The sequence below is a fragment of the Cornus florida genome, unplaced genomic scaffold (assembly GCF_030987335.1).
Source record: "Cornus florida cultivar Cherokee Brave unplaced genomic scaffold, ASM3098733v1 CherokeeBrave_3.0.0_Hap2_Chr08, whole genome shotgun sequence".
Lineage (NCBI taxonomy): Eukaryota > Viridiplantae > Streptophyta > Magnoliopsida > Cornales > Cornaceae > Cornus > Cornus florida.
The window spans coordinates 14365993-14392500 of record NW_026775578.1 but is presented as its reverse complement, the minus strand read 5'-3'; the positions used below and the strand labels follow the sequence as shown (position 1 = coordinate 14392500).

Genomic DNA, 26508 nt, shown 5'->3' with positions numbered 1-26508 from the left:
TCGTGGTCTCAATGATCTAAACAAGAGGAGGGTTTTAAGGAAGTGGGGTGCCCAAGTTGTTTGTTTACAAGAAACCAAGCTGGCAGCCATTCCTGACGGGGTGGTTAGGAGTTTATGGGGAGGACGGCTTGTGGAATAGGAGGCCTTGAATGCTATAGGTACTTCGGGCGGGATCTTAGTCATGTGGGATAGCAGATGGTTATCCAGAACGGACGTATGAATGGGGGGATTTTCTGTGTCTCGTGTGTTTAAGATGAAAGAGGACAATTTCAGATGGGTTTATACTGGAGTCCATGGACCGGTTGTTGATGATGAGCGACCTATTTTCTGGGATGAACTTAGCCATGCCCAAGAATTGTGGTTTCTCCCTTGGTGCTTGGGAGGGGATTTCAACTCTGTCAGGCACCCGTCAGAGAGGTCTACAGGGGGAAGAAGGTCCTTCGAAATGGATCAATTTTCTGATTTTATTGATAAGCATTTTCTTATTGACTTACTAATGGAAGGTGCAGCCTATACTTGGTCAAATGGTAGGGATCCAATCACTCTTTCAAGATTGGACAGATTCTTAATTTATGGGGAATGGGAAGAGAAGTTCCTGGATGTCGTTCAGGCGGTGTTAGCAAGGGTTACTTCTGATCATGTTCCTTTGGTCTTGGATTGTGGGGGTTTGTGTTCTCGAAGAACCCCGTTTAGATTTGAGAATATGTGGCTGCGAGCGGAGGATTTCCAAGGGAAAGTCAGATCTTGGTGGGAAGGAGTTATTGTTTCAGGTTCGCCCAGTTTCACGATAACAAAGAAGTTAAGAGCTCTCAAATTTGCTCTTAAGCAGTGGAACAAGGATGTTTTTGGGAATCTGGAATGGAGGAAGAACAGAGTCCTTGCTGATTTCTCCGAGATTGATCGTCTTGAGGAGACGGGAGGGGATGTGGAGTCTTTACGTTCTAGGAGAGCTTCCTGTCAGGCTATTCTTGCTGAGATTACTAGTATGGAGGAGATTTCGTGGCGACAAAAATCTCGGGCTCTTTGGCTAAAAGAAGGAGATCGGAACACAAAATTCTTCCACAGATTAGCTAATGCTCATAGGAGGAGTAATCATATAGGAACAATTCGGGTGGAAGATGAGGAGTTGTGGAGGGAAGAAAAGGTGCGCAATGGGATTGCTTCTTTTTATCAGAAGCTTTACACTGAGCCAATAGTTTCCAAACTTGATAGTCTCATTTTGAGGCTATTTCTGAGCTGGATAGAGATAGGATTGGGAATCCTTTTACTAAAAAAGAAGTTCTAAAGGCTTTATCAAGTTGTAATGGAGACAAAGCTCCGGGGCCTGACGGTATTACTATGCGTTTTCTAATGGAAAGTTGGGCGGTAGTAAGAAATGAGGTAATAGGTACTTTTCAGGAGTTTCATTCTATTGGCGTCTTTGAGAAGTCGCTTAATGCTTCATTTATTGCCCTTATCCCTAAGAAGGGAGGCGCTTCTGACATAAAGGATTTCTGTCCAATTAGTTTGGTAGGCTGTATTTACAAACTTAATGCTAAGGTGCTTGCTCTAAGGATGAGGGAAGTAATGGATGGGATTATTTTAAACTCCCAGAACGCTTTTGTTGGAGAACGGCAAATTCTTGATTCAATTCTTATTGTAGGCGAATGTGTGGATTCCAAGTTGCGGAGTTGTATTCCTGGAGTTTTATGCAAACTTGATATTGAGAAAGCATATGATCATGTGAATTGGAATTTCCTACTTTATTTGTTACAAAGAAGGGGGTTTGGAAGTAAATGGAGGAAGTGGATTGAGACTTGTCTTTCGTCTGTCAAGTTTTCAATTCTTGTGAATGGTTCTCCCGCTGGTTTCTTTGGTTGCACTCGGGGTATAAGACAAGGTGATCCTTTGTCATCTTTCCTTTTTCTTGTTGTTATGGAGGGTTTAAGCAGACTCATGCGTAGGGTAAAGGACCCTGGTTTTATTAAGGGATTCAAGGTGGGTAGAGATTCAGTCCATCAGATGGAGATCTCTCATTTACTTCTTGGAGACGATACCCTGGTTTTCTGTGATGCTGATGTGTCTCAGCTTCGATATTTGAGGTGCATCATGGCTTGTTTTCATGCGATTTTCGGGCTAAAGGTCAATGTGGCTAAGAGTGTGCTTGTCCCGGTAGGGAATGTTCAGGATATCCCCTCTTTAGCCGCAGTTCTTGGATGCAGGGTGATTTCTTTCCCTATTCCTTATTTGGGTTTGCCCCTAGGGGTCTCTTCAAGGATAGTGGGGAGTTGGGATTCAGTGATTGACAGGTATGCAAAGAGATTGGCAGGATGGAAGAAGCAATACTTGTCCAAGGGGGGTAAAGTTACTCTTCTTAAGAGTGCATTATCGAGCCTCCCCACTTATTTTCTTTCTATGTTCCTAGGGCTGCAAACGAACCGAGCCGTTCGCGAACTGCTCGGGCTCGGCTCGTTAATTACTCAGCTCGAGCTCGGCTCGTGAATAAGTGAACCGAGCTCGAGCCAAATTATGAGGCTCGATTTATAAACGAGCCGAGCTTGAACATCAGTAGGCTCGACTAGTTTGTTCATGAACCGTTCACAAACCGGGCTCGATAATGCGTTCACGAACATACTCGATTATATATATATATATATACACACACACACACACATATCCAACTATAATATATACAAAAGTTGGGGTCAGATTGTAATTATATATAGAATTTTTGGTTATTATGCAAATAGGCCTTTCTTGTCTTTGTATATAAACCTTTTTAAGTCTCGCCTCAATCTGGTCTCTCTCATGTAAACTTTTTTTTTTTTTTTTCCCTGAAGGTAACACAGCAGCAACAAACTCATCAAACACATACACACCATTGGGACACCAACAATACCCATCTCGTCTCTCATGTAAACTGGTACATGTATATATATATATATATATATATACAAACTGATTTTTAGTATAAATTTTGGGATTTATTACTGCAAATCCATTTCTCTCATACTTTTTTATATTTTTTGTTGTTCTAACAGATCTTAGATGCGAATTTTTTTTAATTATTTGTTCCAGATCTGTTAGAACAACATATCTTAGATGCGAAGTACCAAAAACAGATCTTAAATGCGATTTTGCTCAGCTCGATGCGAAGTACACAAATTTTAGAGCAACAGATTTTTTGTTCCAGATCTTAGAACAACAGATTTTTTGTATGGTACAAAAAATAGATCTTAGAAAAACAGATTTTTTGTTCCAGATCTGTTAGAACAACAGATCTTAGATGCGAAGTACCAAAAAAAAATAATAATAATAATAAAAGAAAATAAACGAGCTCTCGGCTCGAAGCTCATCAAACAGAGCCGAGCCGAGTTCGAACTAAATTTTCTAGGCTCGATTCGAACTCGAACCGAGCTTGAACAGCTTATTATGTTGACCGAGCCGAGCTCGAGCACACCATTACTCAGCTCGGCTCGGCTTATTTACAGCCTTATATGTTCCAAATCCCTTGCTCCGTTGTGGATAGGATTGAAAAAATTCAAAGGGATTTCCTATGGGGAGGAAGGGGTGATGAGTTCAAGCATTCACCTTGTCAAATGGGAGCAAGTTTGCAAGCCTATGAAATTGGGTGGTCTTGGCATAAGACGATTAGTTCCTTTCAATCAAGCTCTCCTAGGCAAATGGTTATGGAGATATAGTTGGGAAAGACATCGTCCTTGGCGCAAGTTAGTCTCTTTGGGGAATAGGTTGGCGGCTGGTCCACACGTCTGGTTTTCTTTGCGGGAGGTGTAGGGATGTGGAAGTCTATTCGGAAAGGATGGGATGCTTTTTCTGCTTATATCAGATTCAAAGTCCGTGATGGACGTCGCGTTCGTTTTTGGGAAGATCTTTGGTGCAGTGATCAGCCATTATCTCGTACTTTTCCTATATTATACAGTATTGCAACTGATAAACACGCCTACGTAGCTGACTGTTATCGGCTTGATAGCAATGGGATTACGTGGAATGTGCACTTTCGGCGTTCTTTTCAGGATTGGGAGTTGGATGAGGTATGTGTTTTTCTAGATCTTTTATATCGGCAGGAGGGTGTTGGCAGAGATCATGATGATTTGATTTGGGTTCCATCTTCCCACGGTCGTTTCAAAGTGAGATCCTTGTTCGTATATCTGTCTAATTTTCATAATCGTGACTTCCTATGAAAGACTATTTGGCGATCCATGGCTCCAACTAGGGTGGCTTTATTTGTCTGGACCGCTGTTTGGGGAAAGATTCTGACAATTGATAACTTGAGGAAAAGGGGCAATTGTATTGTTAATCGGTGTTGTCTATGCAAGAAAGATGGGGAGTCAATTGATCATCTCCTAATACATTGCCCTGTGACGAATGACTGTTGGAATTTTATTCTTGGGTTCTTCGGCATACGTTGGGTAATGCCACGATCTACTAAGGACTTGATTCATGTTTGGAGAGGATATCGTGTGAGACGGGATGTACACGATTTCTGGAGAATTGTCCCACATTGTCTATGGTGGTGCATCTGGAAGGAGAGAAATAGTAGAATGTTCGAGGGGAAAGAGTCATCTACGGCAATGTTGAAACTTCACATTCTTCGTTCTCTTTTTAATTACGTGAAGAGGAGCTCTTGCTCCTCTTCTGATGATTTAATTATTTTTTTTGGATTCTTTGGGGCCTTAGCCCAGGTTCCACTTCTGCTTTAAGGGACGCGTTCCCCTTTTGAACGCCTTTTTATGTTATTATTACTTATCAAAAAAAAAAAAAAAAAGTTGTAACTGTGTATGTCTTAACACAGTCTTTGTCCAATATGCATTATGAATGTAGGATTCTTTGACAATTTTCCTCCCAAGTGTTCCAAAAGAAATCAACAGGGCAGTTTCCATAATGTAGAGTTTTCATCTATTCTATAGCATGGGAGCAGGGTTGTTAATGGGCTAACAAAACCAAATTTTAGCACATTTCTTTCCCTACGCATATGAATTAATGTGGGCCAATGATAAGAGGAAGGGCAGTGAGAAGAAGAGTTTCTGTTGGCCTAACCCAAAAAGGTTGTGATAGGGCATTGCTGAGAAGTAGTACATTTTTGAAAATTTCTATACGTTTCATTTAATATGCGGTTCCAAATTTCAATGTAAGATCTCACCTGCTTGCAAACACCTAAGAGTTTTGCCCTCAAAAGTTGAGGCATAAACCTCATGAAGCATTATTTAATGATACAGAAAGCTTATTTAGAGATAAAGCATACTACCAAAGTTAACCAAAGGATATGATTGACGCTCTATCGGTAATCTTAATTCAAGAAGATTGTACATAAAAGTAACATATTAGTGGTTCAATCAAGAAACAAGGTTGATCATAACAAAAGGCCCTTGGTTAACGTTCAATTATATCATTGTTAATATAATTAAATCACAAAAGAGAATGTTTGGTCAATTAAAAGAACCCCTAAAAAAATTGCAAAATTAATATGACGTACAATGTATGCATCATCATAACAATGTAGAAAAAAGACTAAGGAATGAATCCATAGTGTCTAAAAATCAATTTAAAATTTATGCACGAGAGATATACTATGGAGGCCATTTATTTAATTAGACAACTAATAAAAGATTGTGGAAACAAATAAAAAGATGTGCACATAGTTTCCAGACTCAGAGAAGTATAAATTGGTGTGCCTTCCAAAAAAAACCTGTCCCTTTAAAACTTACAAAGATTATTAAGGATATGTATAACAAAACACAGACTGTTTGTATCAGATGTGGAAAAACTACTAGTTTTTTCCGATAAAATGGGATTACACTAAGTATCAGTTCTTAAACTATACCCATTTAAAATAGTCTTAAATGAACTTACAAAGATACACAAGAAGACATTCTATGGTAAATGATGTTGATAACATAGTGTTATTCGAAACTTGTAAGGAAGTCTTAGCAACAAATTAAACAAAAGAATTAAGAAATAGGAAGAAAAACAGATTCTCGGAAAGAGATACCACCACAACAACAACAATTGAAGACCAAAGAATTACTCAAAAATAATTGCTTTCGATACTTGGGATCAATAAAAAAGACGGGAAGAAAAATGATGTTACTTGCAGGATTGGAGTGTGATAGACAAAATGGAGAACTAGGAAGCACAGGCAGTTCTCCTATGGGTGTCGTGGAAGTGTCCGACACTTGGACATGCGGTCATGCATAGGACACAACCCAGACCTGGAATCTGAATTTTATTTTTCTGGTTGGAAGCGGCTGGATTACGACATGGACATAACAGGAACACGTTTGGCACGCTTTCAGGACACGATACGGTATAATTATTTTTCTTAGAAAAATGTGATTCCAATGAAATTTTAAAATAAATTGTGCGTTAACTAGATTAGGAAAGGGCTTGGTTGTTGTTGTATTATGGGTTAATTAGAAAATTAATATAAAATTTTAAAAAACAACAAACAACAAACATCTAGCTCTTAGGACCAAATTAATAAATTCATTAATGATAATGTCGATAAAATTAGAAAATTTGATTTATATATATAATATATTATATTATTATTTTTTGCATATCTCTGCCATATCGTTGTGTCAAGCTCGTGTCACGCATCTATATCCCTACTTCCTACGTAGTAGATGGAGACACACCAGTGGTATCCCATGTGATAAAAATACTAAATAATTTAAAAGGAAAATTCTTATGGAATAGTTATTAGGCTAGCTATCTTATACAAGGTAGAGTGAAGGGCTTTAAAAAAATAAATAAGAACAACACATTCATATAGCTAGAGTGATAGTGTTGAGATGGATGAAAGAGGTGACTAAAATAGATAAGTTTACTAATTAAAATGTGAGGGAGATATTATGAATAGCATCTATTAGTAACAAAATATGAAAAAACAGGCTTAGGTAGTATTAAGATATACAAGTCAACTCGCCGATGCACCAAAAAGAAAGATTAGTACTATGCATAGAAGGTAGAAGACACGAGGCCGACCAAAACTAACTTGGGATGAATTAATTAGAAATGATTTAGAAAAATTAAATATCAGAGAAACCATGGTTTCTAATAGAATAAAGCAGAAAAAGAGAATTCAAGTAGCTGGCCCCTCTTTTTTGGAATACGAGGGGAAAATGATAGTCTAAGAAGCACGGAAATGGATATGGGACACGACACGGATACGGCGACACGGATACAGCGACACGGCAAATCCTAAAAAATTAGGATACGGACACGGCGGGGACACGGCAAATCCTAAAAAATTAGTTTCTATATATATGATGATGTACTTTAAGAAATTAGGAGTAATATTATTTTTTACAATCTCATAATGAAAAAAAAAATATGTGTTTTGCTGGAAAAAGGAAAGAATGACAGAGAGTGCTAAGAAAGAGAGAGAGAGAGAGAGAGAGAGAGAGAGAGAGAACAAAAAAAAAATTAGACAAAGAGAATTAGGATTTTGTTAGAAAAAGAATTAGGCCTTGGTTAAAAATAAAGGTAAGAATCCATAAAAGAGAAAAAAGTTAATGACGAATAGAGGAAAAAGAGACAAAAAGAAATTTATTGTGAAAGGAAAAAAGGAAGTATTTAGGGTTTGTGAAGAACAAGAAGAAAGAAAAGAGGAGGACGAAGAAAAAGAGAGAAAAGAGGAGAAAGAGGAGAGAGAGATAGAGAGAAAAGAGGTCGAATCTTTGAACTAAAATATAAGAATAAATATCTAATTGTTTGAATATAAAATTGTTTTATGAAACAAGTAGTTTTTAAGTAATTAAACTCCTAATATTTACACTTCAACTCAACATTGTTTCTAAAACTTTCTTAAAAATCCCCAAAGAGTGGGACACGCATGTCGGACACGTATCCATGGTGTGTCGGAAGTGTGGCGTGTCCGGATATTTGAAAAAATATAAAATATTCGGAAGTGTATTTTAGCATGCCCGACACGTGTTGGGGCGTGTCCGTGTCCGACACAGATTCTTTGCCCTTTTAGGCGTGTCCATGCTTCCAGATGATAGTGCATGCTTCAAGAGTTCGAAGTATGAAAAAATGCACTTTTGTATGCCTCGCGACACAAAGCAAATACATGAGGCATAAGTTCAACAAGACCTTGCATAATTCACAAAGACTCGAGCTGGAATAGGCCTGCCTAGACTTGACACATATTGAAGAAATAAGATGAATTGCATCTCAATCTGAAAACAAATTGAAGGATATGTAAAGCAAAGTTAAAGAATAACGACTCTTCCCAAAGGCCTCTTGTCTCATTATTAGAAAGGAAATACTACCCAGCGAATGACAAAAAGCTCACATAAGCTGTAAATGTCATATGCTAGCAAAAAACTATTACTCACCTTCCATGCCTGCTAGTGTGAAGCTTGTATAGATTCATTCCCTCCTCCAAAATAGACTTCACAGAATCAGGTAGAGGACTCCTGCATATGCAGAAAAAAAACAGTAACAAAACGACACTATTAGTCAGTCACAAAGAGAAAAGAGGTTAGGTAATAAAAATATGGCCTTCAATTGTGTTTGCCCTTTAAGACAAGAAATACCGGTAACTAAAAAAAAAATGAAAAAATAAAGATAAATAATTCAAGATATATTTAAAGACTCTGAATCACACAAGGAAATAAACTTAAAGTTAAGAGGACTAAAGCGTACAAAACAATAAACATGAATGATTCCAGAATGTGTTTGCCAACACCAAAAGACGCATGTTTAATCATTGGTTTATACAGTGGCCAAAAATAACAGTGTGGTGAACCATACAAACAGTGGCCTTAGTGAAGCTGTTTGAGCAAATACGAGAGACACGGTACTAGCTAAAATCTACAAGCCAAATTCAACAATATTTCCTTTCTCTTCTTCTTCAATTATTTTTATTTTTTTCCTTTTTTCCTTATCAAAGTGGTCCAAGGCTTTGGGGTAGGCTGCAATGATCCTTTTTTGCCATCCACTCCTCAGAAGGCAAAATTTTCAATTAAATCCAAGGACATAACATCTTCCCACATCACTCCAATCAATTTTGTTAAACAAACCATCCCCCCCTCCCTCCCAAACTTATAGTACAAATACCACTGTGGCTCATACTTTATGAAAAACTCAAGTCAAATATGCCAACTGGTGAGTGTTGACAAACTAATTTGTTCACCTAGATCTAGCATGCAATTAAGGGTAAATCAGTAGTGAAACTTAAATATTCCGTGCTTCAAAACTTAATGTAAGGACACTCCGGGGCTAAAGATCAATCTAAGCTGCTCAGCTCTCCTTGAGCTCGACTCACCAGACGCTCTACACTCTAGCTCATTAATTATGAGCTAAGGATGCAACTTTGGATTGTCATCTAAATGGGCAATTCTTTATGAGCTCGAGACATGAACACTGGTGATCATGTAATTAGACAGCTGTAATTTTCCTTACGTACCAAACTAATTTGTTCACCTAGATCGAGACATGAACACTGGTGAACGTACCAAAGCTTCCTTGTAATTTTCAGTTCTCCAAAAATTATATATTCCTTACAGTCGATCAGAAAGGCCAATCAATCCTCCAACTTTGGTACGCTTTAGTACGATCGAGCATAATCCCATAAGCCAAAAATCAATTTGGATTTATGCCATGGAGATCCACTACAAAGGCCATATATCTATTAAGGCAGTTAGCAGAGGAGTGTGGAAGTAAGCAAAAAGATCTACACATGATTTTTATAGACCAAGAGAAGGCATATGATAGAGTTCTTAGAGATATGATTTGGTGGGCCCTACAAAGAAAACATATTCCGGAATAATATATAGAACTTACTCAGGATATGTATAAGGATACTAAGACTAGAGTTCGTACTATATGTGAAGAGATGAATGATTTTCCAATAGAAGTATGATTACACCAAGGTCGGGCGCTAAGTCCATATTTATTTATGGTAATATTAGATGAAATAACAAAAACTTGCAAGGCCGGTCCATGTTATTTGCAGATGACATAGTGCTATTGGATAGCTCTAAGTAAACTTCAGCAAAAAAAATTAGCAAGGTATGTAAATTTAGTGGTGCTATAAAAAATGATTAGGTAATAATAAAAATTCAAGGCCAAAGCACCACTCAAAGTAACTATTTTCGATAATTAGTATCAATTATACAAACGGGGGTCGGTGGCTGGTGAATATCAAGCCTTCAGAAATGAACAGTGGAGTTTTTATACAGTAGTACCAACATGAACTACTGGGATATGGTGCTGCAGGTGTTATTGTGTTACTACTTAGAAGTAACTACACAAACCCATACAACCCTTTTACAAACAATAATTTCCATCATTTAATAGCATAGCAATGAACTAAAATTTTGGAATATGATAATTTTGATAGAATTCAAGTATCATAGTATGGAACTTTCTGACCTATCAGGCTTCAATAAAGGCATCTTCACAATTGAGCCAAAACGTTCAATTAGCTCACTCTCAAAGTCTTTGCGACGCTGAGAAATGCAAGCAAAAGAGTTTAATAAAATGGTTAACGAGAAACATTTCCATTGTGCTAATAGCTACATAAGATGTTATACCTTTCCCTCGTAAAGGTGATAAAACATTAGCAACACATAACCAGCATTAGGAGAGGCCTTGTCAAGATTGCCCTTCAAAATTTATGCATGGAAAAGGAAGAATCAAGAATATGGTATTCAATATTAGTGTATCCAAAATCACAAATAAAAATAGAAAGAAGGAACAAGTACCGGATGATTAACTCGGTGAAGCACGCGATGTATGAAGACCGCTAATGCATCAAGAGAAAATGGATTTGTTTCAGTTCCTGCAAATTTACAGAAGAAAATTGAAAAAAAATAAATGGTGAAACAAATTAATCATCTGGCAAAGATGTACGAGATAAACAAACAAAGATCAACAGTTCAAACTATAACTAGAACACCAACATATCTATAGCTATCATTTCCTAACCTATTCAAGGTGTGAAAATCAACTTCTACGACAGTTAGAAGACATTATTTCAAGACATCATATTTCTTAGTTCCCTAATAGAAATAAAGGAAAAATGTGATAGATCTTCCATGAGGTAACTGAGTACCAAATACTGACACGTTATAACTTGAGACTTAGAACTAGATCTGAAAACCCAAAACACCTGGCAACCAATTAGAAGCATGCCCCTGTATGTCAATTTACAGATCCAGAGAGATCCCATCTAGTATCAAAATGCAAAGCACCATGTGAAGAAGATGGGCATTAAGAATACCGAAACCACAAAAAACATGTATTCCATGCATGCATAGTGCTTCAAGAGGAGCTCAGTGTAGTCTAGCTAGTATGCTCCACCCTAGTAGATGGCTCCACCATTTTTTTTTTTTTTTTGATAAGTAGTAGATGGCTCCACTTATAAAGCTGCGTTACAAATAGACATCATAACAAATTCCATGCATGGCCCTGAAACCTTAACAATATACACGTGTATGCATATGTGCCCGTATGTATGTGTACAAGTCTACCATGTATGCATGTATCGAAAATACTAAACTAGAAAATTTGTCAAATGATTAAAAAAAAAAAAAAAAAAAATGCATATGCAAGTCATCTGAAAGTAAGAAGAATGATATAAGAGCCCAATGATGACTACTTAATTCTGCCACAATCATCTTAATGAGTCTAAAGAGAAAGTCAAACATGAAAAGCATTAAACCCCATGCCAAACAAAGAGCATTTGGCAATAGTCTACAAGGAAAAATCAATACTGCCAGTAAAAATTGTACAACGAAATTGACAGTAACAAATTTTTTTTTTGATAAGTTGAAATTGACAGCAACATGAAGCCAAGAAAAATTTTTCTACGGAAACACAGTAATAGTAGAAAAACTGAAAACAAAGAAAATAAACAGCTTCAAAACTAGCTAGAGATAGTAACCTTCAGAGTCAGGTACAACTGGAACTGCAGAAGATTTGGTTCTTCCGCACATGTCCTCAATCTGTAAAAAAAGAAAAGAAAATAATCATTGTAATGCAAACCGGAGAAAAATGAAGATATGTTTCAATACTAACATCTTGGTACCACGCATGCACTCTCTCACTCTCACGCTCTATCTCTCTCTATATATGTGTGTGTGTGTGTGTGTATATATGAGTATATATATAATTCACTTTTAACTTCAACCTTTAGAGATTAGTTAAGGCATGAAACTTCTACACAATCCTCCAATTCTTGATATGATGCCTCCACTATGCTGAAATAATTTTGGTGTTTCAGTTCACCTGACCAAGTGTTACCTCCCCCAAATACACCACAATTTTATGTATGCATGTAGATTAAAAATAACTGTACATATGAATGTATATGTCTTAGACCAACATGTTTGCTAGAGGGACACATGATGTTGGCCACATGTTATTTGCTGATGATATTGTTTTAACCGATGAAACTAGAGGACTATGTTCCAAATTGGAGGTTTGGAGAGAAGTAGGAATAAAACTGAATATATGTAGTGTAATTTTAGTAAATCAAAAATTGTAAACAGGAAGGTAGTGAGGACTGAGGATCAAGAGATACAGAAAAGTGAACATTTCCATTATTTAGGCTCAATTATTCATGATGAAGGAAAAAATGGAGATTATGTTGATCAATAGAATCAAGGCAGGATGGATGTGTTGGGAGACAAGAAAGAATAAAATTATAAATGAGCACATTCATAAAATGGTTGAAGTAGAAACCTATTGGAAATAAATTGAGAGAAAACTTATCAAGATGGTTTGGACATGTGTAAACATCACTAAGTGCTCTAGTTAAGAAGAATGGCATAGTCCACATAGAGGCTAATAATAGGGAAGGGAAAAACCAAAGTTAATGTGAGTAGAGTTAGCAACTTTATATTAACATGCTTTTTGACTGAGGCTATGAGGCTATGACTTTGGATAAAGCGGAATAGAAAAATAAGATTCATTTTAGCCGACCCCAGGTAATTGGAAAAAGGTTTTGTTGAGTTGAGTTTTTATATATACATATATGTATGTAATAGTGTGTATGAATATTTATACATCTCCATACTCTTCTGCCCAACTTCCATATGTTTGCATGTGGGATATTGGATAGAAACAGGTTTTGCACACCAGTAACCAAACCCAATCCAGATAGCCTCTCCTTCATTTATTTATTTTTTTTCCCAAGAACAAGTCCAAAAATAATGCCACATAGCAAGCCTAAACGTCAAAACCTAAATCATTCAAAAACAAAAACCTTTCTCGCATGAAAGCCTAGACCCCTAATATATTAGGTCTATGTCACCTTCAGTTTGATCTAGTGAATAGTACTCTGAATGACATATTATCTATATTCTATATCCTAAATAAAAACCAAGGGTTCAATCTACGTGATCAACAAGACTAACAGCATGTATAAACCATCACTGTCAAGTTTATATCACTGACCATACATATGGCTGGTCGACATAGAAATTTTTCTTCAGTTCAAATTAAGAATATTAGGGACCATTGCTTTGTGCTGCAATAAAACCCGAGGCTGTCAAATGTGAAAACATAGGATCAAGTCTAAGAGCAGCAGCTTTGTGCATGTAATAACGTGAGCCGTCTGTATTTTGTTCACCTCCCAAACAATCTGGAATGGCAGGAGACACATCATCCTATCATGGCTTTTTCTAACATTGAAAATCCAAGAGTATTAAATAATTGACCTAGGAAATTCTTCCATATGCCTGCAAATAACCAGTTATTGTTAAGCAGGATACTGTAACATGGTCATAATACAAGGTTTGCCAAGCACCAATCAACCACGTTAAGGAACCCAAAATCCTTCCACCCAAAAATTGAGAAATTCCTAGCACCAGATTTGTTGAAAAACTGTGTTTCTGAATTGAATCTATACAAGATTTTTGAGACATACATGAAGTAGGTGATAGTGATGGAGATGGGGAAGAGGAGTTAATCATCCAAGGATTGAGGAAGTCATGTACATGCCAGAGTACTTTCCTTGCTTTTGGACATTAACAACGTTATCATGTCAGTCAAGACTCAAAACACACTTTCCATATTCCTAACGTCATGTGGGATACTTAACCTTCATACAAACAATATTACAGCACAGCTATGTCTCAAGTATCATTGTTCAACTCCCAATCAGCCGCCGAGTCTCATCCAATTAATTTTAGAAGCCAGTTGGTCCAATGCCAGCATTAAATAAGGATAAAATCTCACCTCCATGTGTCCATGGAAACAAAAATACCTAGAGTAATCCTTGTTCCCATTCTATCAATCTTTTATTTTATTCAGAATGCTTTTATGTTAATCAAATAAAATATAGAAAAGGAAAAGGAAAAAACAACACACCTGTCTCCAGACTTCTTCATTTGGTGCATTCTTGTCAGCAAGCATTATAGAATAAGGTTTTTTCCGGCGTTCATCAGCAATTTTCTGCCAATACCTTCCTGTTAATTGGCAATAACAAAAATTATTCAACGACTGCCAAGTTCAATATTTGCCTTGTGACAAGCTATCAAAATGAAACTATATATTACTTCAAGACTATCCAAAAGGAGTTAAACCTCAATTTTCCCAATAGATAGTAATTTTTAATTCTCAGCAGAAAAGGCTCTCCATCCTTCTCTCTTCAATATTTTATATATATATATATATATATTTTTTCCTAGTTAATATTTTATGTTAGTACCTTCAGTCAAACTAATAAATTTAACACATTAACATTTAACAGATTTGCAATTGCTATTGATGTTGATTTACAACATGCACTAAAATGATTCAATGAAGGTGATCTATACAATTGCAAGATGTTCCATTCAGTTATCAGGAATACTCATCACATCTTTTGAGAAAACTCCACAATTTTTCTTAGAATTTCAACTAAATAAATTTTAAATTTCAAAATAACAAAAAGCCCGAATTCTTCTAATGCAAGCCTTTCATTCTTACTTTTTTTAGAATTATCCCAACATAACTGTGCAACCGTGTTAGTCCAACTGGCTCTCAAAATTGGCCATGTAAAAAAAGAAGGAATTCCATATACAGAATCATCACGAACCCCGATCATGTTTGATCAACTGCTGGTATGTTATCTGCTCTCTAGGTGATACAGCCAATAACTAGAATTCAAATATTAGATTCACAAAAAGAGGATTTCATTGTCAAGAAATCAATGCCCCATCAAACATATTGTACATTATACATATAAATAATTGCACATTGATATCATCAACCATAATATCTTACAACTTGACTCGATCAGCCCTGAATCCAACAAGCCCCTTTTTGACAGTCAATGTAGCACTTTGATTTAGTAATTTCATGTGCTCATTCAAGAGGCGTCATTTCACAACAATTTCGAATAATAATTCATACCTTTAATAAGATCACCCATCAGACTATGGACTGGACGATCATCTCCAAGTCCTCCAGAGACGCTTAATATTTCCTTGCAAAGTGCAGACTTAGCACAACCAGGAATTCCTGAAAGCGGCAAATTTAGTAGACATCAAGATGAATGCATAAAGCTAGGAACAAAAGGTTTAGTGTCAGATGGCAGAGAAATTGAGTGACCAAAAGAAGTTCCTGACATGATTTGCAAGGAAATTCACATTCTATAATTCCGGCGACGCATAAAAGTAATAACTACTTCATGCTGAAATCTAAAACCCCACACCCCCCCCCCCCCCCCCAAAAAAAAGTTTTAAAAAAATGTAAGATGTGAATTAAAGCTTCCATTTTAAAAGGAGTACGAAGACCAAAGATGGAATTTTGTTAAGATAAAAGGACAAAGGTACAAGAACGAAATCTGGAGCAAAGACCTAAGACAGAGCGCATCAACATGAGGAATAATAGATAATATTTAGAGATGCTTCAATATGTATTATTAACTGTCTATGGCACTCTTGTGCAGTATTCATTCCTGGAACCCCAAAACTCTAGCATTTTGAAAGCAAGAAGGTGGAGGCATTCAGGAAAACTCTGTGAGTCCATGCCATCTCAAGAAGAAGCATCAGATGACAAATGACGCAGGACAATGTCAAAAAAGGGTTATCCTTATCTGTCACGATTGTGTAACTTAAATTTTTAACTTCCACAAAGGCTTTAGCATGCCAAATGGTTCTGAAGAATGAAAAAATAATATCCTAAAAGTGATCTTTAAACAATCTAGGCAACAGGGTAAAAAAAAAAAATTCAAGAAGTCATTTGGCACTGGCCACATCTCATCTCTAGACCATATTATAGTTGCAATTCTCAAAGGTAACATAATACAGTTTAATTTAGATAATTTCTACGTTAAATAATATAGTTTTTTTTTTTTTTCAGGGGAAAAAAAAGTCATTTAAATCAACTCAAGGGAAGTTTGACTATATTAACTCAGTTGAACCAGAATTATCTGCAATAGTATTGTATGAAGTTCAACAATCTGTTGAAAATGAACAAAAGAAAATAAGACATCCAAATATTCAATATCGGTTGTTCAAAACCCATTAAACTAAATGCAGTAGTAGATCAATCAATTAAAATATGCCACTAAAATTTTATGACAGCAACATCAATGGCAATTCAGGCAATTGGCATAAATTTTACCTGGAAAGAATACTATCATGCCCTCCTCTTTTGGAACGGTGTCCTTGACTGAAGAAGTGGGAATCATTGGTGCTATCTCCCTCTCGAGGTCGCCCTCTTCATCCCTCCCCCCCTCAACTATGGCCAAGAAATCTTCAGCTCTCACAAAGTTTCCAGCAGATCCTATGAGAGTCTGATTCTCTGGACTGCGTTTTGCATACTGTTCAAGAAAAGGCTCAGCTTCACTAAGGTATGTGGATGATAATAGATGCTTGCTTCCGTACTTCCTTTGTATGTACACTGCCCTAAACACAGAAAAAATTGCATTTCATATGCTGAACGAACCATAATCTCAAAAAGGTAAAACCAAGTAATATGCAATAAGGATACAGAGTCGAAGCAGTATTACCATTCATCTAGCATCTTGCTGAGTTCCCTCTGCTTTCCTGGAGAAGTGTTCCATATTTTCATTTGCCTATAACGTACAAGATATAGTCATTGACAGGATTATCAGACATATATCATATTTATATACATTGATAGGTAAAGGTTAATACTGAAGATGCCCAAGGTCATCTATCATGTAACATTTATCAAGGTTTGAAAATGGAAAGTATAATAATAAAAAATAAACTGCCATAACTCCACTTATTCCATGGTTACTTCCTCTTTCTGAAAGTAGAAATACATGTATTTGTCTATTAGGCTAGGTACATTGGAATGATCTGGTACAATCCAGAACTCCACATGAACTATCACTTAATTACATGAAGAAATCCAAAAAGGCAAAAAATGTTGTGCTCTGCCCTCCAAACATTGGTTACAGTTACAGTGACAGCTTTTGAAAACCATTATGCCAATTATGATAGCAGCAACCATTCTGCTTCTGAAGAATGAGATAAAGATTGTTACATCAAACGCAGCGAAACAAAACAAAGCGAAAACCACGACAGAAAAGTAAGCACGCCACACACAAAGAACACAAAGTACGTGGTTTGACACAAGTTGTGCCTACGTCCACGATGAAGATCCGGCAAAAGTTTTCTCTATGCGAAATATAGGAGATTACAGTTTCAGCTTCCAAACCCTAGCAGCTGCTCACTCTTTTTTCTGCGATTTTTAGTGTCTCTCATTATTCTACTCCAAACCCTATGTGCCCATTTATATAGGGCTATAAGAGAGTACTAAACAGGGTTCACGACCTGCACAAAAAAATCCTCGAACCGGGTCACGTCCGAACCAAAATTCAGGCCACAACATCAGAAAGATCAATACGGCTTTTTGAACTGTATTATTGTCTCCTTCTAATGACTCATATTTCACGATAATTTCAATCAAACAGCGAAAAATATAACATAAAAATCCCACAGTCAAAAAAGTATCCCGCATAAAACAGGAAGACAATCACTACACAGAAAATTTATAATAAGAAAAAAAAAAAAAAACAGAATCTCTTGAATATTTTGAATACACATTATGCTAGAAAGACCTTCTTGCCTTAAAGAGAAAGATATTGACAAGAAGCAAAGTTGCAACAAACTTGAAACAAAGTAGGATGACAATCATTATACACATAATACAAACTTCTTTTAATAAACCCCAAAAAAAAAAAGTACTTCCTCAAGCATCCTACATTTGATATTACATTAAAAGATATTTTTGTCCCTTTGAGATGGAAATACATCACATAGAAAATATTTTTAAAACAATAAAGCACTGTTAAGTTTATTGTCATCAGCATTAATCATGCAGTAAAAAGAATTCTAATTAAACAAAAATAACTTGTGGAGGTTAAAATGCCCAAACCACATCTCATAGCTATAAGGTTTAGAAATGGAAAAAACCAAGAAATGTAGACAAATCTAAACCATAGGGAACCAATATATCCTAGATCAGGAGTTACCAATTCAAGCTCTATTGCCAGCATTACACATGTATGTACAGAGACACAAAATAATTTCAGTCCAATAGATGTTTTTGATCATTCATCTTCAACGACCATAAATTTCATATATATATATATATATATATATATATATATATTGTTTCAATTATGTGATAAATATATTGTTTCAATTATGTGATAAATATATTGTTTCATTTATGGGATAAACACATGATATTAAGATCACACCCTCTAACCTTCAAGCTTACAATCACAACTCAATGGAACTGAATGCACAAGCGTACCTCAGGTAATAGGCCCTGTAAGAAGCTGGACCTTCTTTGAAAAGAATTGCCAAGCCATTGCGGATCAAAAAAGTTCGCAACTGTGCAGCAAAAGAACAAGAGTGATGAAAGTGAAATTATTTGGCACATCGCAAGAGAATCATCAAGAAACAGAACAAAAAATACAGAGTTGAAAAGCAAATGAGATGGAAATTTTTCAGAAGAGGCAATTAAAAATGCAGACATTTGACCAACAAATAACAGCACCTAACTAGTCTTCCCAAAATAATTGGGTGATAATTATTAGATTAGACAAGTCAACAAACAATAACAACAATATCAATCCATGAATTACATTTGTGTAATTTCAACAAAGTTCATGATTTTGTGACTGCATGTGTATTCAATTTTTTTCCTTTTTCTTTTTTTTCCTTCCTATCTCAAGGGGGTGGTGGGGCTATCATATAATGTTATCCAAACTTCCAAATAGAAATGAACAGCTAAATACATTTGTCGACTTATGTTCAATATTTCAATCCCTCGCCACTCCTAAAGAAAAATGCCATTACCCAGTTGGTCCCCATTATGCGAGTGCGCTCAGAATAGACACCATGGTGCTGTTATCATATAACATCGTCCAAACATCCAAAAGAAATCAATAGCTAATATGTATATCAATATTCAATATTTCAGACTCACCAATCCTGAAGAAATGCCAGTTACTGTTAAAATAGATTATGTCAAAAACCAACCTACACTGTTTCCATGTAGTGGCTGCCCTCAGACCCGGATCTGTGTGCCAAGTAATGGCTCATCGAGGAAAGCATATGAGACTAGCATACCATCCTGCCATTTAAGATCAATAATGTGTTTCCTATCCCCACACCCTATCTATGGAATACAACCCTCCTTTCAATAATAGAGGTTTGAAGAAAAAAATTTATAAATACAAGGGATAATCTTTTAACCAGATATTCAAATAATAAACTCCCTAGACATAAATACATTTCCATCAAGTAACAAGAACATAATCATCAAATACATATTTTTATCTACAACAAACTTTTTGCATAAGCAAGCATACCTTGTAAGTTAGAAATTTCAATTTGATCATCAGATTTGCGTCTTCATCGGCTAAACCATCTTTCCCCAATGCTCCATTTTCACTGTTGATATTTTTTATCATACCATTGCCCGTTTTTTCAATGTCAGAAGCTTTATCCTTGTCCGCCTTGAATAAATTTATATCAACAAAAAAACCTGGGGGGAGTAAATCAACAGATCATATCTTTTAGCACAGAGATAGCAAAACAGCACATAAGTTAATATGCTAAAGCAGTAAATTATTCTATGCACATACTTTTGTTTTGCCCTCACTTGTGAATAATAAATATATACCTCACATCCATATAACATGGACTGCTAACAGTCCCTTAAGGTCACTTCCCAGCCTTATACCACCACTAAAGAGATCTGACTACCATTCCACAGTTAAATCTTGATATTCGTAGTGACTGGCATTTTAGGTTAAATATAAGGATATGGAAGATTGCTTATGGAGAACAACACATCTACCTAAACTCAAAATCCATCTTTCATGAAGAGGTTAGGGGTATAATTAACATCTTAAAGATTATCCAGAAGAAAAATTTTCTCTAGTTTCTTGGATATTTCAATTTCAGTGCAAATTTTCGGGGTATTACTCTCAATTCCTATGGTTTAGCACACATCTCATGACAAACTTATGCACCACTCGGTTTTTTTTTCCCCCGTCTTTTTCTCCTTTTTTTGGATAACTAGACTTGTGTACTACTCACAACAGTGGGGTTTATTTAATCAACAGAGTGTTGCCCAGATCCTATCAAATACTGTTGAAGCTTGGATCAAAGAAAATGTTGGCACCACTTCAAAGAAAATGTAGGCACTACTTCATCATTACTAAAATCTTTCTCATATAAGCAAAAATATAAGGTACAAGAGAAGATGCAACTCATGTATAGTATGTCTACTAGAAGTATGAAGAAAACTGTACAACTGAACAAAAGGACCTGACTTCTTCTATCCTAGTATCCATGTTCATAAGAATGCCTAGGCTACAAAGAGATCCCAGGCTTGTCTGCTATAATGCCCAATTCTATGACAAGTGACCCTTTTAATCAAGAGCACATAAATTCCTCCAGCAAGCACGTCTCTGTGGACTCCAGGCTTAGAAAAAGCAGAGTTTTATCTTTTATTATTTAATCATATCATATTGATTTCTTTTCCTTTTGTTTTAGATCCATTTATTGACATGCCTTATATCGTGTCATGGTCTTATACAATAGATCATATTTTTAAACCATATCGTTTCTTGAGATCATATTTGTGTGTGTGCCCAGATCCTATCAAATACCTTTGAAGCTTGGATCAAAGAAAATGTTGGCACTACTTCATCATTCATTGTCTTAAGATAACTTATACTAATGCAGAATCCACTATATAATTAAAGTCTTTCCCAAATAAGCAAAAATATAAGGCATAAGAGAAGATGCAACTCATGTATAGTACGTCTACTAGAAGTATGAAGAAAACTGTACAACTGAACAAAAGGACCTGACTTCTTGTGTCCTAGTATCCATGTTCATTAGAAGCCCTAGGCTCCAAAAAGATCCCAGGTTTGTCAGCTATAATGGCCAATTCTATGACAAGTGAGACCCCTTTTAATCAAGAGCACATAAATTCCTCCAGCAAGCACGTCTCCGTGGACTCCACGCTTAGAAAAAGCAGAGTTTTATCTTTTATTATTTAATCATATCATATTGATTTCTTTTCATTTTGTTTTATATCCATTTATTGACATGCTTTATATCGTGTCGTGGTCTTATACAATAGATCATATTTTTAAACCATATTGTTTCTTGAGATCATATTTGTGCGCGTGCGCGCGCAGGGTGGGGGGAGCCCTTCCGCAGCTTCAGAAAGGGGAGAATTCGGAAACATGGCGCCTTCCAACTTGTAAAAGTGCACACAAACTAAAAAACACGATGCAACCAAAAAAGGTTCAGCAACAAAGCCCACACCAAAATGACCACTCTACAATGCATAACCAAGTGATACACCAATAATGCCTCCTTACAGATGTAAATATCAGGTTGCTACGATTTTTCCTCTTTTCCTCGACTGATCAATTGCTAGAATTTTCCCATGCAACACCAACCAAGGGAACAAGGCCGCTTTACGAGGCACCTATGATCTCCATAATCTTTCCAAGAAAAAGATGTCTCGAATGTTCTACCACTTCAAAGCACTCCATCCCAACTCATCCACTTCCCTTGTATATTCCATCCAAGCTTCAAAAATACCCACTACCCTAACAATTTCCTAGTATTAAATGCCAACATTCCGAAACACAATACACCTAAGTGAGTAAATAAGGCCACATAGGTAAGCGCATATTCTCCACATTAATTGCAAGAAAAAGCAACGCTGAGGCACTCCATTTCACTTTGTCCACTTCCCCCGAAATCCCATACGGGACTTCAAAAGAACCCAATACATCTTCCACTTCTCCATATCGTATGCAGACTCAGAATTCAATATTCCAAAACACAATAGTCCTGAGTGAGCAAGATGATCTGCCACCATCGTCTTCCTAACAATAATGATCCCCAAAATCAAGGAACTGCTCCTTTAATGAATTCTACTCACAACACATACCATGCAAAAAAACTGATATCATTCCCTTTGCCCAAGCGAAAGCAGATGGATCTGAAGAAGTTATCCACTTCTTTCCTAATACTTCTTACCTCATAAGAAGTAATTACCCCTAATAAACACCAATTCCCTCTGGAAAACCCATATTCAGCTGCCAGAACACTCTTTCAAAAATAATTGATCTCATTATTAACATGCTCTCTTTCGTTAACAATTCATATAACTGATGCGAGAACAAGACATACTTGAGCCTTTTTACACTTGACAAATTCTGCTGGTACAAACCACAATGACTATGTGTGAAGCGTTACAGATGTAAATTTATATATACTCTTTCGTCTACAATGTAGTATACCTTACATTATGTAATATCTCGAGATAAATACTTATTATTTACCCTCGTTAATGAACAATATACAAGCTTTATAACATCATTATTCTGTCCATATCACAAATAAGATTGTTCACAAAATAAACTACAATAAACAATTGCAGAAAGCTTTGAGTGGTGAAATTTGTTAATGCCAGGAGAGGATCTCAGCTCCTCCATATACCATGATGCTCAATCCAATTGATGAATTATTATGAACCACTACCATGACTCTTTGGATTGTGAGGATAAAACATTTTAAATGGGAAGAGAGAGAGAGAGAGAGAGATTAGCAAGAAAGATGTGTATACCTCGATATAGAGGCCACAATCCTGGCTTGTGCCTGAAACAGTCCACACATTTCTTCGATTAGAAGATACAAAGGTAAACCATATTTTCTGTTACTCAAAAGAGATGATAAATTACTAATTCACAAATTAAGCAAACCTCATCTCTTTCTGGTATCGTCGAAAAGTTGAATCACTATGCACATGGATAACCATTTTGAAATACAGGTTGTCACTCGTTACAGAGTCAATTTTGTGGAAGTTATAGTAACACTTAAAAGCAGCAGGATAACGATTCTCTCTCATCAACCGAATCATTTCCTGCAAATGAATAAAAAATGAAATTAAAATAACAGGACGACTATCCTGAGTCAGAATATCACATATTATAAAAGAAATTATACATTCTCAAAGTCATAAAGATCCCTGAATAGGTAATTGAAACATGAGATAATTCATATCCTCTACTAAAAGAATTTGAAACTCGCACACAACAGATGTACAACTACTATCAAAGGTGTTATAAAATTCATTTAGAAAATGTGATTAGATTTCTAATTGTTTAAGAATGGTATAACAAGTAAGCCTGACCTGAAATTTAGTAGTAGAAAAATCAGCAGGATGCGCTTGTAAAAATTTTGAAAGAACAGATCGATCAACATTTCTTGATTCCACATCAGCGGTCTCATCTCCAAACCAATCCAAATAATCAGGGCAGAAAGAGGTGCCAATACACTGAAGAAGTGCTCTTATTTGCTGCAGTAGTATAGTTAGAAAAATAAATCAACAATTAATGGAAATATCTCACCTCAAAGTCAACAATCAAATGTGATCACAAACCTGCTGAATTGGAACATCATATATCGTATTTAAAGCACTCCTACATTACCTGTTTTTCAGACCTATTTGCAGCACATATTTCCCGCAAACTTGGTCCCAAATCTAAGCCAGCTGACATACAATACAAAATTAGGAAGAGACTAAACAATACAATAACCAAAGCTATAATTGACATATATATAGATATATATATATATATATATATATATATAGAGAGAGAGAGAGAGAGGACAAAAGAAAGAAAACTGTCTATCGGTCAAGGTAACTATACAAATACACAAACATAAAAAATAAAAAATAATAATAAAAAAAAGAATCAAATGCATAGAATTTTGGACATATATGGGTAGTAAACTATGCCTATAGCAACCTTTATCTATTCTTGAAGATTATTTAGTTATAAGCAGAGAAACCTTAGTTCATGAGTTGAACAAAATTACAAGGTACAACTCAAGAACAAAAAAAGAAACGTTAACCAACACAAATCCCAACATATACAAGACAAAAACAAGTTCACGGCAGTTTCAATAACATATATCAAGAAAAACACATCAAGCATTTAGAAAGAACAAATGAGCAATAAAAGAAACCAAACAAATGTGCATGACATTGCTTATAGCATTAAAAACGATACAACTAATAGCTCTCAAGAGAGAATTTGGCTGACAAAAGAAGTACTCAACCAGAATATCAAAAGCATAAAGGATAAAATAAGCATACCTCCCTCGAAGGGTGGTGGGGGAAAATCTCTCAAAACCTGTTCCATATGTTTCGAGCTCTCATGGCCAACTATACGAGCCACAAGACCCTCCAAGATTTCACCCTGCACCGTAGTATGGTCTTTTGATCCTGCATATCAATTCAAAAGCTTTTCAATATTCAGCATACCTCTCAAAAATCCGACTTAAAAAAGAAACCACATTGCAAGCTCAGGCATATGGCAATTGATGTTACATATCTATGTTATGTGAACTCTTCCAAATGCTTGACGTACCCATGTCAGACACACGGCCATCTGTGTTACATGAAATCACCTAAGTGCTTGAAGTTCCCATGCCGAACTTATGACTCTTGGGGATATATATGGACATGAATTATGCTTTTGGCCTATCAGGTTAAACATCCATCTAGTGAGCATATCAAATTATGTCCCTTTCACTATATTATTGCTTCAAAACAAGGATGGTATCCTTGTTGAACTCTATATACTCCAAAAAGTAAAAAATAATTAAAATTTGGGCTGCAATTAGTGTACTTGGACACATAACCCAAATCTGAGACACACTAATCCATATAATAAAGATGACAACTTACTGCAATTGAAGAGAGAACCATGTCCAAAAAAAATCCAACTCAAGTAGAGGTCAACATTTTGGACAACTCACCCAACAAAACATAGTAAAATGACAAAATATACACGAGAACTTGCCTAATTGGTAGCCCAGAAGGATCTCATGTAGAAGGTAGGGGGATCAAGTCTCACCGAACTCATTTCTTGAACATATGGACAGTGTTCTTCATAATAGTACAAAAAAGGAGGGAGGGGGAACAAAAAACAAACTGCCGTTTGGAGAACAAGCAGCACTGGAGGCAGTAGAAGTATGTTGGTAAAAGCATAAAACAGCCAAAACCCATTTTGTAGGATTGGTGCCAAAGGTGGTCAAACAAGCGTCATGGTGGAGGTGATAATGAAGGTAGTTTTATGGACAGCTGGATAGGGTCAAGGTTATAGTACGTCACAGTCACACTGATAGAGAGGTGGCATTAAGATGCAGCAGTGATGCCTATGGTAATTATGTAGGAAGGGTGTGAGGGTAGCTATGACGACAAAATGGGATATAATTCAGGGAACCGTGATGTCATAGAGGTTATGAAGACAGTAGAAGGCTATATAAGCAGCACAGCAGGCAGAAGAAAAAATGGTAGTATTGTTTGTTTTTTATAGTCTGAAAAAACAATCTTTTTTCATACAATGCAAGATGTGAACAGCCTTTATTTGATATGCAAATTTTACAAAAATAACAACTCATTTAAGAAAGCAAAAGTGCAGAATCAGAAAAGACAAGAACAATGAACCTCACACTTATAATCTACCTGGTATGCATATATCTGCAACTTCATCAAGAGCCTTACATACAGATGTTGCAGTTCCTTCCTCGCAGAGTACATCAAAGGCAGCAAAAAAAGATGTCACAGATTTCCTTGAGTATCAAATAACAGCACATAAGAATAACATTAGTCTCAAAATTTGGAACTTTAAGAGAAAGTAGTTTTCTAGCAGAAAAAGCATTGTAACACTAATCCCAAAATATCTTCTTTAAGCCGGGCGGGGGGAGGAGGGGAAGGACATTGTTAATCTACAAGCCTCACTCAGAACATCCCAATTACGACCGAAAAACAAAAATTAAATAAAAAGGACAAGAAAATCTTTGCGGACAATCTGAACAAGTCAACCCACTTTTGTGACTTATGTCCATAATTACGCATAATATATTAATATCATTTATGTAGTCACAGAAAGTTCATACAATAAAGTTAATATAACTGAACTTTATTCCAACAAGAGAACACACTTGTCCACAAGATCATAAAAATGCCTAGACAACA

At 36.1% G+C, this 26508-nt stretch overlaps 2 protein-coding genes across 2 annotated transcripts in view; both read right to left on the bottom strand.

Moving 5' to 3' along the window:
* LOC132269528 (uncharacterized) overlaps positions 1 to 344 on the bottom strand; it is a 2939-nt gene extending 2595 nt beyond the window's left edge. The window contains exon 1 of the mRNA XM_059770762.1: positions 1 to 344. This exon is cut by the window's left edge and continues 1803 nt beyond it. The gene's annotated coding sequence lies outside the window, so the exon portion shown is untranslated.
* LOC132269529 (tRNA ligase 1) overlaps positions 1 to 26508 on the bottom strand; it is a 59581-nt gene that overhangs the window by 14614 nt on the left and 18459 nt on the right. The window contains exons 8-24 of the mRNA XM_059770763.1: positions 25996 to 26102; positions 24622 to 24750; positions 23951 to 24012; positions 23653 to 23817; positions 23222 to 23382; positions 23086 to 23117; positions 19796 to 19971; positions 18733 to 18812; positions 16952 to 17017; positions 16564 to 16847; positions 15349 to 15456; positions 14323 to 14420; positions 11894 to 11954; positions 10713 to 10789; positions 10542 to 10613; positions 10381 to 10457; positions 8340 to 8420 (exon numbers count right to left, since the gene is read on the bottom strand). Of these exons, the coding sequence (XP_059626746.1) occupies positions 8340 to 8420; positions 10381 to 10457; positions 10542 to 10613; positions 10713 to 10789; positions 11894 to 11954; positions 14323 to 14420; positions 15349 to 15456; positions 16564 to 16847; positions 16952 to 17017; positions 18733 to 18812; positions 19796 to 19971; positions 23086 to 23117; positions 23222 to 23382; positions 23653 to 23817; positions 23951 to 24012; positions 24622 to 24750; positions 25996 to 26102 (1836 nt within the window). The remainder of the gene's footprint in view (positions 1 to 8339; positions 8421 to 10380; positions 10458 to 10541; positions 10614 to 10712; positions 10790 to 11893; positions 11955 to 14322; positions 14421 to 15348; positions 15457 to 16563; positions 16848 to 16951; positions 17018 to 18732; positions 18813 to 19795; positions 19972 to 23085; positions 23118 to 23221; positions 23383 to 23652; positions 23818 to 23950; positions 24013 to 24621; positions 24751 to 25995; positions 26103 to 26508) is intronic.